The sequence below is a fragment of the Tachysurus fulvidraco genome, chromosome 23 (genome assembly GCF_022655615.1).
Source record: "Tachysurus fulvidraco isolate hzauxx_2018 chromosome 23, HZAU_PFXX_2.0, whole genome shotgun sequence".
Classification (NCBI taxonomy): domain Eukaryota; kingdom Metazoa; phylum Chordata; class Actinopteri; order Siluriformes; family Bagridae; genus Tachysurus; species Tachysurus fulvidraco.
This window is the reverse complement of record NC_062540.1, coordinates 18,255,773-18,270,772: the sequence shown is the minus strand read 5'-3', so window position 1 is coordinate 18,270,772 and position 15,000 is coordinate 18,255,773. Positions and strand designations below refer to the sequence as shown.

The 15,000-nt window shown below is 39.0% G+C and overlaps 2 protein-coding genes across 2 annotated transcripts in view; both read left to right on the top strand.

Moving 5' to 3' along the window:
- The window catches only part of nr4a1 (nuclear receptor subfamily 4, group A, member 1), a 16,155-nt gene extending 9,357 nt beyond the window's left edge, over positions 1–6,798 (top strand). Inside the window, exon 8 of the transcript XR_007139334.1 lies at positions 6,740–6,798. The gene's annotated coding sequence lies outside the window, so the exon portion shown is untranslated. The remainder of the gene's footprint in view (positions 1–6,739) is intronic.
- A 2,527-nt stretch (positions 6,799–9,325) lies between these two features.
- On the top strand, positions 9,326–10,420 carry rprm3 (reprimo, TP53 dependent G2 arrest mediator homolog 3). The gene has a single exon (XM_027134578.2). The coding sequence runs from the start codon at positions 9,721–9,723 to the stop codon at positions 10,030–10,032; it is 312 nt and encodes a 103-aa protein (XP_026990379.1). The 5' UTR covers positions 9,326–9,720; the 3' UTR covers positions 10,033–10,420.
- The last annotated feature ends 4,580 nt before the right edge of the window (positions 10,421–15,000 follow it).

The following is a 15,000-nucleotide window of genomic DNA, read 5'->3' as shown; positions in this document are numbered from 1 at the left end:
TAAAGATATAGATAATGAGTTGACATGTGAAAATGTGCAATTTGCTCATACATATAGTTAGTGCAATATGTGTGTACAATATGTACAATTGACAAACATAATGAAATCAACAGATGAAATGTGCAGTATGCTCATACATATAGTCAGTACGGTGTGTGTGTACAATATGTACAATTAACAAACAGATAATGGAATCAACGAAAGAACATGTGCAATATGATCCTATATATAGTCAGTACACACAGTGTACTATTGGGCATCCTTACAATAGCACTACACATTATATGCGATATGTACTTATATATACTTATTCAGTTTAATAAGCCAAAAATAACACAGTTCGTCATGTATCATGAGAGTTTTCAGACTCTCCAAAAAGTCAACTGTGAGATGGAAATATGCCAGATGTTCAGTATGAGCATGATATTCGCAGCTGAGCTTCAATGCAACAGGAAGTTCAATCATACTCCTGTCTCTAAATCATAGTGTATATATACCGATCAAAAAACCTCCAAACATCAATCACAAATTCCATGCACTGACAGCATAACGTATAGTAAGAGTGACACAGATGCTCTCCTGTTACTTCTTTTGGACTGGTATCTTCTAAACATTTGGTGGTTTCAGTCAAGCAGATGCCTTCGGCCATGTTTTGCCACATGCTTCAGCCTGTGTTCCATGTCCCTCCTGGGGATCAGAGAAAACTGCTGCCTAATTTTGGGCTAGTGTAACACGATGACATACCTGACGAGGGGCGTCGGAGCCGCTCCAGACACTCCGAATGCCACCTGTAAGTGAACTACAGCTGGGCGGAGAACCACTTCGTCCCCAGAGAGTACATTCAGTTCAGGAGATAGAGAGTCTGATATGGCTCAAGGGGACAGTTATGCAGTGCAGAAATTCTCCTTCCTCAAATATCATGTACTAGTAAGAGCACAGTGGTGGCATTTCGCCCAAGGTCAAGACGTCACCAGGTCATGACATCGTAATTCTCACCACCCTGACTTATATAATTTTTAAAAACTTTCTTTTGTTGAATATTCTAATTTGTAGACGTTGTTAAAGATTTACACAAGATTTATTTTTCACTTTTGTTTCCTGGAAGCAAGAACAATAGCACAACCATAGGTAAATATACACAGAGCGATGTGAAAGAGCGGCAGAAACAGGTTAAGAGCAGGTCCGTCGCACGGACGGCTATGCCGGATGAGAAATTTCAAAATTTTCAAACATTAATTTAGCTAAATTTCTTTAGACGGAAACACCTTCAAATGACGGAGGACAGAAAAGTTCAGACGAACTGGTTTAATCTGACAGGAAAGGAATTCAAATAGTCACTCTTTACAACCGTGGCGAACAGAAAAGCATCACAGAATGAGGTGCATGGAAAACTTAGATGTGGATGAGCAACAACAGCACAAGATTCAGTCCTCTCTGCCAAGAACACTGGGACCAGTGATTATACGATTAGAAGACTTCACCTACACTGTTTGAAAATGTGAAGTAAAATTCTTAAAGCTTGGACCTTTTAATTTTGTTCAGGTGAAATTGATTCAGGAAAGTTTTAAAAACACTACAGAAAAAATAAAACAATAAAATTCTTTACACATATTGTCTTTATCTCAATCCCAAACAATACCGATAGCCTTCGTGTCTAATGTTTATTAAAATGAAAGTGTCATATAGGTTGCACACGAATCGACTCACTTTATTCGTAAACATTTATATTGGATTCAAAGATTCGTTCACATTCATATTTATATCATCCGTCCTCGGATTGTATTTATATTCTGTTGTTTTTTATTGTCCGTTTATATTTTCTCTGTTCTGTACAAAGAATTTCAGTTAAATTTTATTTCTATAGCACTTTTAACAATGGACGTTGTCTCAAAGCAGTTTTACAGAACGTAAGACATATCGTACAAAACTTTCAAGACTAATATTAGACTTATATTTAAATGTGTTTGTATTTATCCCGAATGAACAAGTCCGGGGTAGTGAGGAAAAACTCCCTTAGATGGAAGAGGAAGAAACCTCGAGAGGAACCAGACTCAAAAGTGAACCTCATCCTCATTTGGGTGACACAATGAGTGTTGGTAAATACATTCATTCATTCTCTACCGCTTATCCGAACTTCTCGGGTCATGGGGAGCCTGTGTCTATCTCAGGCGTCATCGGGCATCGAGGCAGGATACACCCTGGACGGAGTGCCAACCCATCACAGGGCACACACACACACTCTCATTCACTCACACACTACAGACAATTTTTCCAGAGATGCCAATCAACCTACCATGCATGTCTTTGGACTGGGGGAGAAAACCGGAGTACCCGGAGGAAACCCCCGAGGCACGGGGAGAACATGCAAACTCCACACACACAAGGCGGAGGCGGGAATCGAACCCTGACCCTGGAGGTGTGAGGCAAACGTGCTAACCACTAAGCCACCGTGCCTCCACTTTGGTAAATACAAACACATTTAAATATAAATCTAATATTAATCTTGAATTTTTGTATTATTTTAATCGTTGTATAATATTAAACTTTTTGTATTAAGTTTCTTACATTCTGTAAAGCTGCTTTGAGAAAATGTTCATTGTTAAAACCGCTATACAAATAAATTTGAATCGAATTTGAATTGAAATTAAATTTGATCTATACCGAGATCTGCATTCGACATAGAACTGTACGCGTTATTGAACTGAACTGAACTGTCTGCGTTATTGTATTAGCAGTTGTTGTAGAACCTGCTGGTGTATTTCGAAGAAGTTTTTCGCTCGACATCGATTATTATTTATGACACACGCAGTAATGACAGGCAGACACGCAGATTTTCGTGTTGTTTCATTGTGAATGTGAACCAGTTTGGCTTTCCATCCTCGGCTTTCATACGAGACTCGAACTCACAGATGGGGAGTGACAGAGGAAATCTTACAGTGGATATAAATAACTCATCATTGTGGTTCAGTAACTTGATCGGCTGCTTTCTGAAAGAAACAAAGAGCGACTTGGGCAACATGGGAACGGTGCCCAACCTCACGTCAAAAGAAAATTTAAAAAAAAATGCATACCTGCATGAGGAGTGAGGTTTTACATGAGCAACAAGAATGCTTGAAATGAAAGATGTTAAAATCTTAATTAAGTAAAAATTTGCATATATACAGTGTGAAGCTTCTACGTCATAATGTTAGAGGAACGAATACAGATGAGTAATAAACCTAGAACCTTGGGCTGGTGAACTTTGGAACCTTGGGCCAGTGAACTAAGTATTATTAGAACTATTTGACATGTTTTGAGGAGGTCAAGAACTAATGTTCTAAAAATAACGTCCCTGCAATGTTCTACAAACATTGTCACAATGTTAGAACAAACTTCCTTTGCAGCCGTAAAAATGACAATTATTATTATTTATTATTATAAAAAGATTTTAAAAAATTTATTCTTATTCCTAAAAAAGGTTGCCTAAAGTTATTAAAAGCACATACAGTACGTATGCATAAGTTGTTACAGGTTTTCTCCTGACCTAGAATTGTTAGACAAGATGATGGCCTGTTATGAAATATTCTGTCTGGTATGGGAACCTAATAAGTGCATTTGAAGGACATGGATGTGCTCTAAATAAAAATACAAACAAAAAATACCCCCAACCGCTCATCCAGAAGGATGTAACTGGATAAAGTCAGTTTCACTCCGATTACAGCTGTTATGTGAAAGCGATGTCTGAAAATAACCCCCTGCCTGGGCCACACTGTGCTGTGCAGAAAGCACACTGTACATGCAAGAAATGACCAGGATTTGCCCTTTGAAATGAGATAATATTACAGAGTAGAAGCCTCTTTCATTCTCCCACCACCGACACCACCACCACCACCCGCAGCAGAAGCACACAGAGCTGCGGTCAACACGCTCACACTCGCTGTCAGGACGTGAGGGGATGAGAATGCAGGGATAATAAAAGAGAGTGGCAGGACAGCTCGGTTAACAGGGGGGTGAATCTTGGCTTTGGATCTGAAATCTGTTTGTGGCTCTGTTGTCAGTCAGCTCAGGCAGCGACACAACCAGCCGGAGCTCCTGCAAGACACGTACTGCCAGGTGAGAAGCTAAACCACGCGACAGGTCGAACTCACGCAATCACGTTTACCCAACCCGAAGACAAACAGGACCTTCAGTATTTCATGACAATAAATTGTTTCTTTAGTCTGACATTTCTACGTACAACAACAAAAAAAACCTGTTTTGAAAAACCTGTTCATCTCGAAACCTTTGAAACAGTTACCGTGCACAAGCTACTCTTTAAATAAAAAAAAATGGAAAGCTCAAAGAAGTATTAAAAGTATGTCAATAATAAAACGTCATGGGGTGTCACGGAGATGTCCCGGGAGGTTTGCTCCGCAGCAATCTGGCAACGAGGACAAATTCTTGTTTTTAGAAGACAAGTACGTCATACATTTTATTCCATTATGTTTTTTTTTTTCAACATTTAAACAATATTCTCTGTCTTGAAGACTTTCTCAAGTCAGAAAAGTTCAAGCTTTACCTCTGATTCTTACATTAACTCAAATAAACACTCTTTATGACCGGGATGAGCTGAAAAGTATCACAGAATGCACAACATACAGTAGGTAGAGTTAAAAAAAAAAAAAAAAAAAAGTCAGAGGACATATGAAATATAGTTCAGTTCAATAAAAAAAAAAAACACATTATTATTAGACTTATATTTAAATGTGTATGTACTTATCCCTAATGAAGCCTGAGGTGACTGAGGTGACTTTAACAAGAAAAAACTCCCTTAGATGGAAGAGGAAGAAACCTTGAGAGGAACCAGACTCAAAAGGGAACCTCGTCCTCATTTGGACTGTGCGATTATAAACTGTTATAAACACAGGAGAGCGTTATTATGAATAATGTCCTTTCTACAGTCAGATACAGTCTGATAATTGAGTATTGATGAGGAGGGTGTTATCCTTAAAGACCACATGGAGTTGGTAGCTTTTCTTGACTGTTAAAACATCTTCATGAAGCGGAACACAACCGGAGCTGGTACAATCTCTGGATGTCTCGGGATGGGTAGAAATAGAGAAGCTAGTGGTGAGGAATTAGCATAGCTGCTTTCCATAATATTAGCCAGAACTAGATGATAATATGCATATAGTTTCATGTTTTTATCAGTTTGGTGTTACATTTACTTTTGAAAAACAAGACAAAACTTCTCTGTAATGAAGACTTTGACATGTCAGAAAATTTCAAGCTTTACTTCTGACTGTTACAAAGCGTTGACACCCGAGACTCCATTAAAAATTCTAAATAAACGTTTTTTCGCAGAAGACAAATTAACAACAGGATGTGTTTTTAAGTTTGCTTCAAAAACACACAATTCAACACACAAGTTAGATATTAGATATTAGAACAAGAGCATTACAGGTTTTTCACAAAGAATTCTTTTTCTCAAAACTCAAAAAAAAAAAAAATTGAATCTGTGTTGAATGATTCAGTTGAATATCTGAATTCAGTTGAATCTCTGAATCATTAGTTTCTTGTTCACAGCAGCATTTAAGTGAAAGTCATTGCACTCTATGAGGAAGTACAACTAGACCTACATATACACGGCTTACTGATCAAAGCGGACGAGTTGACTGTCAGGGAAATCGTCACACCCTTTGTGCACTTCACAACCTCTGAAAAATCCTTCCATAGTGTGAAAAATGATCGCACGTTAAATGAATCTAATTCATTAGAAAAGATTTTTGAGATGGATTTTATTTCTGTCTGATAAATTTGAAAATAACCTTGCAGCAATTTTCTGTTCACTATATGTGACTTCATCTAGAAGAAAAAGTGTAAAAATTGCCATGTGCAAGTGTGAATTTTCTGCTAACATGTTGCTACAAAAATAAATATACCGAATACACATAAAAGGGCAGATTTCTTTTTCTGTGTGTTAAGTATTGACTTGGTGAAAGTATCTGTATCTAAACAGCTCAGTGTGATACACAATAGTGTTCAGTTCATCAGACAAAACTGAAATTGTTGTATAGTATAGCAAAATACTTTCTTCACATTGCAGTGAAGAAACTTGCACCTATGATACAGCACAACAAGAATAGAAAGGGTTAAGAGCCTTGTTCAAGGGCACAACAGAGGCAGCTTGACAGTGCTGGGGTTTGAACCCTGATCCGCCAATCAACAACCCAGAGCCTTAACTGCTTGAGCCACCACTGTCTGCTAAAGGAATTGCTATACAGTCAGCTGTCCTGGCTTTAAAGTTAAAGTCAATGATGCAAATGTTTTAGTTGATTATTTCCATTTCTGTCACTCAGGAATATGTGCCATGGCTTTTTTCCGGCTTGTTATACTTATAGTCAAATTGTTTGGTCATAGGTGTTTCCACTGACAGTGTGATGTGGTTAAAAACTGTCCTTCATCTGTGTCTTTGTCTGAGTGAGCGAGTGAACTTAAAACCCACATCAGTACGTCAGCAAAGCAGAAAAAACAACACAGTGCGAAGAACACTTCACTTTGAATTGACTCTGAGTGGAAAGAATGAACAGATAGATAGATAGATAGATAGATAGATAGATAGATAGATAGATAGATAGATAGATAGATAGATAGATAGATAGATAGATAGATAGATAGATAGATAGATAGATAGACACCTATAGACAGAGAGACAGCCAGGCCGAGAGGTAGACAGGTAAAGAGATAGTAGATATGTAAATAGACAGACAGATACACCTAGGGGTGTGTGTGTGTGTGTGTGTGTGTGTGTGTGTGTGTGTGTGTGTGTGTGTGTGTGTGTGTGTGTGTGTGTGTGTGTGTGTGTGTGTGTGTGTGTGTGTGTGTGTTTCTTCTTAAAGCAAAGGAAGGGCTTGACTGCTGCTCTGCTCATGCATTGATACCAGCTGCCCTGTTCTGGTGGCTCTGCACTGCATTAATGTGTCCTTCAGCCATTCTGTGTGAACTTTACTCCTCATTTAATTCATCTAATGACATTTGTGGCTTGCATACATGATACATGAATACCGAATGATCACAGACCTCATTGTAACAAACAGGCCGAACAGCTTTGTGGATAAAAGCTGTACATGTGTCAAAAGCTGCTTCTGTCAGCTTAATCTCACTTACTTTAAGATTCATTTTAGTTGCTGTTTTTTTAAATGTGCCAATCAAAAGAATTCTGCACTTGAAAAACCAACAGAGCAAATGACATTTTTTTAGCACTTCTTAAAAAATGAAGAAATTCTGGTCCCGATTGTTGCAAAACACTGAATATAACTTTTAAAAGACAAAATGTACATTGTGTCCTTTAATGCTTTGTTGTTGTTGGTTTTTTAACTTAAATTCTTTATTTTTATGTGTGATATAATAAATAGAGTAAATCTGAAACTAAATGCCACCCGTTAGTGATGAGATGACGCTGTGTGTCTGAAGTGAAGTGACCTCTCTCAAGTCTCACCTAAACTAAAGAAAACAGAGTATAAAATCTTACATGTGAACAGTTTGAGGTTGTTTTCTAATTGTTTTTCGTATGTCTGGTCCATCACGGTGGAACATCTCAGAACTTCTCCAGCGAAGTGTCATTTTCTAATTAGTCTCCAGAAGCTCTTTAAATTAAATGCCTATATCAATCCCACATTTGCAATCCAGTGAACTGCAATTTGTGCAAAAGTGATGTATCCTAAATGTCTCTGAAGATTAAAAAAAATAACATCAAGCAAGACCTCCTTCCTTCCATGACATAATCTTCTTCTGAATTTCCTATTTCCTGTTTCAGAATCCTTATCAGGTGCTAAAATCATATGCAAATGAGAGCACACAAAATCTGCTGTATGTTAAAATCTGTTTTGTATGACGTGCCGATTCTGTCTGTTCAAAACAAAAATCTTTGTCAGCTCATGTCCTGCTGTTACTATGGAAACAGTCAAATGAACCAGGCATGAGTGAATAATATCTTGCACCATACACTATGTCCTGGAGATGTGTGATTTGGGGCTGGAGATAGCTGGATGTCAAGAGAGTGGAGAACTTTAGCATTGGGTTTAAAAATATCCACTCCCTTAGTGAAATCTATATTGCCATTTAGATCCGATGGGGTGTGTGTGTCCGTGTGTGTGTGTGTGTGTGTGTGTGTGTGTGTGTGTGTGTGTGTGTGTGTGTGTGTGTGTGTGTGTGTGTACGTGCTAGCAAGGACACACAACCCTAAGATTATAAAACCACGTGGCAAGTGGAACTGACACCGTCTCATCCCCCGATAGGCTCAGGAAAACCCCACACCTGATAACAGTGTTACTCAACACAGGCCTTGAACAAGGACATGCTGAAAAGTGAGGAGGGAAATACAGGAAATTAGGATTACATTAGCAATTCTGTTAGCAATAGCTCACACTGAAATCTTTACAAAACTATTGTAAAGTGTTTTAAGTCTCCCCGACGTGTCTCATCACAAGCTGTTGCAGCGAGAGTATTATCTGAGTATCTAAAATGATCAGACACAATAAACCGTATGTCTGAAACAGCTTTTAATTCATTATCTAATGCACCATTTTGAATCTGTTAGGGTTTTTATATTCGATTCCATCTCTACCCTGTGTGGGTGGAGTTTGTTTGTTCTCCCTGTACTTCGAGGGGGTTTCCTCCGGTTTTTGCCCCACTCCAAAGACATTTCTTGTAGATGGTTGTGAGTGATTTTTTCCTATGAAAAAAAAACATGACAGAATGTCTAGAATGCTCATTAATCTCACGATGCATTGCAGTAATTTGGAGTCCAAGTTATGTATTCTAGATGGTAATGAATAGACTTAACCCACATAGCTGCTTATAGGAAATGGGGATTAGTGACCAGTTTGCAGACAGAGGAGCAGGTGTTAGAGGTTCTTTGTTAATGTGGCTTAAATTACACAACAGCACCATCCACAGGAAATAGACAGTACTGCCACCATCTCTCTCTCTCTCTCTTTCTCTCTCTCTTTCTCTCTCTCTCTCTCTCTCTCTCTCTCTCTCTCTCTTACTCTCTCACTTATTCTCTCTCTGTCTGTCTCTCTTTCTCTTTCTCTCTCCCCTCTCTCTCTCTCACTCTCTCTCTCTCTCTCTTACACTCTCTCTCTCTCTCTCTCTCTCTCTCTCTCTCTCTCTCTCTCTCTCTCTCTCTCTCTCTCTCTGTGTGTGTGTGTGTGTGTGTGTGTGTGTGTGTGTGTGTGTCCTGGTGTACATTGTTAGTATTAAAATGCTAATATATTAGCACTAGATCATTAATATAAACATGTGATCTGCCTTGTAGCTCAAACTAAATCAGACCTGCTGTTATAGAAAACTAAGCAAAACCTTCTGACCAGATGGCATGAGTCTGGCAAGAAGAGGCTGAAAATGGTGATGTCATGAAAAGAGGGGTCGGTTACTATGTTCTCAGCATGTTCCCTTATCCTGAAGGGTTTCCTTCAGAGCAGGAACTAAAGAACCTTTAAGGGTTAACTTTTTTTTCCATCCCTAATAGAAATAAGCGACACTATAAAACTCTGGGTTTGAACCTTCAGCCAGCACAAATGCATCTGTATGATTCTCTGGGCTGTAAATGACTCGGTTCAATAATGAATCGAATCAGTAGAGTTGTAATGAATAGTGTCGGAGCACATTTCTTATCAACATCTGGATGAATTACAGCCCCGGACGTGTTTGTGCAGATGATTTTGGACCCGTTGTTGCGCTCGGTTTTAACGGCTCAGAATGAATGCGTCTGAGGGATTTGGGGTCCTCAACTTGACTCGAGAACATCTGGACGGCGCGAGAGGCTGCTGCAACTTCACATCTGCCGCCGTGTCTGTCGGCACCGGCACCGGAGACGTGTTCATGCACGAGCGCGAGCAGTTCGTGGCTCGGCTCGTGCAGATCGCCGTGCTTTGCGTGCTCTCACTCACCGTCGTCTTTGGCGTCTTCTTCCTCGGCTGCAATCTACTTATCAAGTCCGAGAGCATGATGAACTTACTGGCGGAGGAACGCAGACCGTCAAAAGACACGGAGCTCATCACTGCCGCGTGACATTCGGTGTTTTGGGGAACCGGGTGAACCGGCGCTCGTGCGCTCACCCCAGACATGTCATTTAATATATTGTGATACTTCTGACTTTTTTCTTTTCTTTTTCTTTTTTTTTTTTTTAAACCTGAATCATGCACTTTAAACTTTATTTTAAGACTGCAAAACAAAGCATGCCGAAATAAATGTGATTTTATTGTATTTTAATATTTCCTTGTGTACAACAGTAATTAACATAGCACTATATTTTAATATAAACGCAGTGGTTTATTATAGACTCAAAGAAACTCATGGATTATTTTTCCCTTTCATTAAAAATGTAAAGTCTTACGATTGTGGCATGACTGTAACAGTGAGTTGAGAAAATAAATAAATAAATATAAATATCGCAGAACCTTTTTTTCCCTTGCTTTTCTATATATTCTATTTATTATGTGTGCGTGTTTGCAAAATGTAATGTGAAAAATAACAAAAGTAATCTGGATATGCATGCATGTATTGGGGATAAATTATCACAATTTATCCCCAATACATGCATGCATATCCAGATTACTTTTGTATGTTGCTTCAGATTGACAGTTATGCAGGAAATAATCACAAAATCCTTGCAGTACACAACCTTGCAGTACAAAACCTTGCAGTACAAAAATTTAAATCATGCATTTATCTAAATTTCCATAGCATTCCAACTCTATGATACACGTTTCAAGTGTGCAGGAGAAAATATGACCAGGGTTTAGATTTAGTTATTTACTCTAGACATCCTGTATAGCATGGCGTCAGGAACCGATGAGAGTACCAAGAAGCATTATCTTTATATTTGCATCCAATATTAATACTTTTGTTTGACCTGTAAGAAAAACAATAAGTGTAACTAAAAGTAAAAATAACATCAAAGTAACATCCAAATGAATGCACGACCCAAGGTTCCTCAGCAGAATATTGCCCATAGCATCATGTTGCCTCCTTTGGCTTGCTTTCTTCCCATAGTGCATCCGGGTGCCATCTCTTCCCCAGTTAAGTGATACATTAACCTGGCCTCCACATGATGCAAAAAACAACGTGACTCATCAGACCAGTCCTGATCCAGTTCTGACTAGCCTTCACTTCCCATGTGCACGTGACCCTGTCGATGGTTCAGCAGTTCTCCTTACTTGGAGCACTTTTAGCAGATACTGACCCCTGCATATATACTGGGAAGAACTGGGCTTTCCCATTTTTCCTGCCTCCGACTGTCTCTATCTGCCTGATATACAGTATCTTATCCTTTGTTAACGTTGTAAAGATAATCCACATTATTCCCCTCACTTGTCACTGTTATGGCTGATCCGTGTAAATGGATTAAAAGTATGATGTCACTCTTTAATAAGTATAAAAATGTATTCATGTGCAAATTGTTTTGAAATAAAAGAAATAAAACTGGTGCACTCTTGTGAGAATACAAACACCAAACAACACTACCAACTAATGACAAAATGACAGAACCAAGTGACTGACACTTCTGAACTAAGAGCTATTTGCATGGTAGTTTTTTTATTTATTTATTGTGACATCACTAAAAGGTTACAAAAAGAGGGGCGGGGGTATTAATTTTAGGAGGAGGGGGATCCGCACATCAGTTTCGTGCAATAGACTAAGCATGATAAGCCACTGTTGGTCATGTGACATGTTTAAAAAAAAATCAGTGAGTAAAACAGATGGTGGTGGAGATATAAGTAATGAAAGACAAAGTAATCGAAATTAGAGATTAGAATTACATGTTATAACACTGACCTAAATCCTGGTCCAGACAAGACATAAACACTCTGAGAAACAAGCTACAAACATATGGATGATTATCGTGATCACAATCACACAGCCTTCTTTATTTTGTAGTGCGTGCGAAACTTGAAATGTCTGCAGCCTTGTATCCTGAGCTCACTGTGAGCCTACGGTGTTACGCCAAAGGCTGGGTTTGAATGGTTCAGCTGTGAGGTCTAGCTACTCGTATCTGTGTAAATCATCTGGATAAATATCAGCAGTGATATAAAAGCCTCCTTTCGTGGAAGAAACACGTTTTGTGGAGGAAAAAGTAATCAAGATGAAGAGCGGAAAGAAAGCAAAGCTAGTGAGAGAGCAGTGCCACAGAGTGCACCCTCCCCACCGAGGGGCTCTGAACGACCGGAGCAACGACGATTTCGCTTCTGAAGAAAAACGGACAGAGAAACAGAAAGGCTGGAGGAAAAGGTCACTCCTGGTGGTCGGAGCTGTCAAGCAGCGACACAGTGCTGAGGACTGATGTGGTATTAGGAGCTGACAGAGCCACAGAAAGGCACCGGAACAGAGGAAATGTCAGGGCTGAGAGTACAAAAACAAACACATGCATACATAAATGCTAGCATGACAGTGAAGATTAGAGAAAGGAGAAGAAAACTCGGTGAGACGTCGCTGTCCAAACAGAAGTCACCCTATTAACAGATAAAGTATTTACACTTTAACACAGTTGAACACAAGGAAATAAAATACAAACAAATATGTTGTTTGTTATATGGATAAGATACGATAATAATATATGGATAAAAGCATTTTGGTTATCAATATTAATTATTATTATTATTATTATTATTATTATTATTATTATTATTATTATTATAGCAGGACAAAAGACAAAAAAGACAGAAAGACAGTGCAGGACAAGACAAAAAGTCAGTGCAAGACAAAAGAAAATGCAGGACAAAAGACATTGCGGGACATAATGCAAAAAGACAGAAAGACAGTGCAGGACAAGATAAAAAGTCAGTGCAAGACAAAAGACAATGCAGGACAAAAGACAATGGAGGACAAAAGGCAAATCGCAAAAACAGCACAGACCAGTGTAAATACTGTAAATACTATATGTTCAATGAAATACAAATTCAAATTCAATACTGTTTAACATACAAATACTTGTATGTTCATGTCTGCAGAAATACTGGAATGAACACATTAGTATTATAGCAGCAGTTACATGAGATATTGTAAAGTATTGTGCAAAACAGCAATCGACTGAAATGTGAGACAACATGTGCAAAGAGCAAAAACAGCATGTAAACAGCTTGATGTATGAATTTTAGTGTAGGTCTGTGTAGTCCATACAGTTTACGTGCGCATGTGTGCATGTGTGTGTGTGTGTGTGTGTGTGTGAATATTCTTTACTTCCTCTCTATCCCTCCTTCGATCCTTATTCCCTCCTTCCTTTCCACCTTCGCTTCTTCCCTCTTTGCCTCCTTCGTTCATTCCCTTCTTCCCTCGTGTCCTCATTCTACCCTGCATTCTATTTTTTCTGCTTTTCTTCCCACCCTTCACTCCTTCCTTCCAAACCATCACTCCTTGCTTCTCTCCTTTATTCCTTCCCTCCTTGACTGCAAAATCTCCATGGACACTAATCGATAATAATTGACGTGTGATGATTCCAAATCATCAGATCATTACACCGTTCGTATTTATAAGCTGATCGTGATTGCTGTGATCATAGCTTGTTATAGATGGTTATAGATGGTCATAACAGGAAGTTACTAATTTCCTAATCTAAAAAGAAGTATAGAATTTCCCGTAAACGTGATGGAAACTGAACATTGGGTTCGAAACATCAACGTTTCCAAAGATCTGACAATTACATATGAGTAGTGTTTTATAAAGTCACATTATATGTATAAATATTTATAAGTTGAAGAGTTTTCTATATTTTTAAACACTGTAAGAAACACTGTTTTGTTAAATAGTAAAACTGTTTGTAATGTTTTACATTAAACTTCTCTTTCCTCCGCAGTAAAACCGATGCAGGAGGGACAGATTAAGTTTAAAAGATAAATCTATTAAATATAACTGAAATCTTCTGTGGGGGGACACGGTGGCTTAGTGGTTAGCACGTTTGCCTCACACCTCCAGGGTTGGGGGTTCGATTCCTGCCTCTGCCTTGTGTATGTGGAGTTTGCATGTTCTCCCTGTGCCTCGGGGGTTTCCTCCGGGTACTCCGGTTTCCTCCCCCGGTCCAAAGACATGCATGGTAGGTTGATTGGCATCTCTGGAAAATTGTCCGTAGTGTGTGAGTGTGTGAGTGAATGAGAGTGTGTGTGTGCCCTGTGATGGGTTGGCACTCCGTCCAGGGTGTATCCTGCCTCGATGCCCGATGATGCCTGAGATAGGCACAGGCTCCCCGTGACCCGAGAAGTTCGGATAAGCGGTAGAAAATGAATGAATGAATGAATGAATGAAATCTTCTGTGATAACGTTTTGTTTTGGGGTTTTATTCCATCACTATAAGGAAGTCCAGTCACACATACAGATGATAAACTGTTTCATGATGATTTTAATGATAAACTGCTTAATGATGTCCTTTAAAGAGAAAAGGCCATCTCCATAAGGATCCCGAAGCTGTTCCAGCTCCTGTTGGATTCCGCTTCAAGAAGATGTCGGACATTTGAAGAGAAGATGCCGACCTCATGAGGAGAAAACTTCAGCATGGAGGAGTTGGTGTTGAACCTATAATGAACTCAGATGATGAGTTTAAGAGTTGCTCAAGAGCTCCAGATTCAATGTATATGACTGTAGTAAGAACATTATTTCTATTCACACTCTCTGGTGTAACCCAAATGAGGATGAGGTTCCCTTAAGACTCTGGTTCACCTCAAGGTTTCTTCCTCATAACATCTACAGGAGTTTATCCTTCCCACAGCTGCCGCAGGCTTGCTTGGTCTCGAAAAAACTAATCTGTCATTTTTTTAGTGTATACTTTAAGGACACGGTATGACTGTCCTCAGCACCCTTTTTCTTACGGTCAGCATTTAAAAGATAATTTAAAAAAAAATCATCCTTTAACGTCAGTCTGTTCTGAGAAGTGGTATTACATCATGACCCTGCAGACTCGTGGTACTAAGAGACGCAACCTTCAGGTCAACCACAACACAGGAAATGCAATTAAAGCCATCTGTTAAACGTTACACACATACACACACA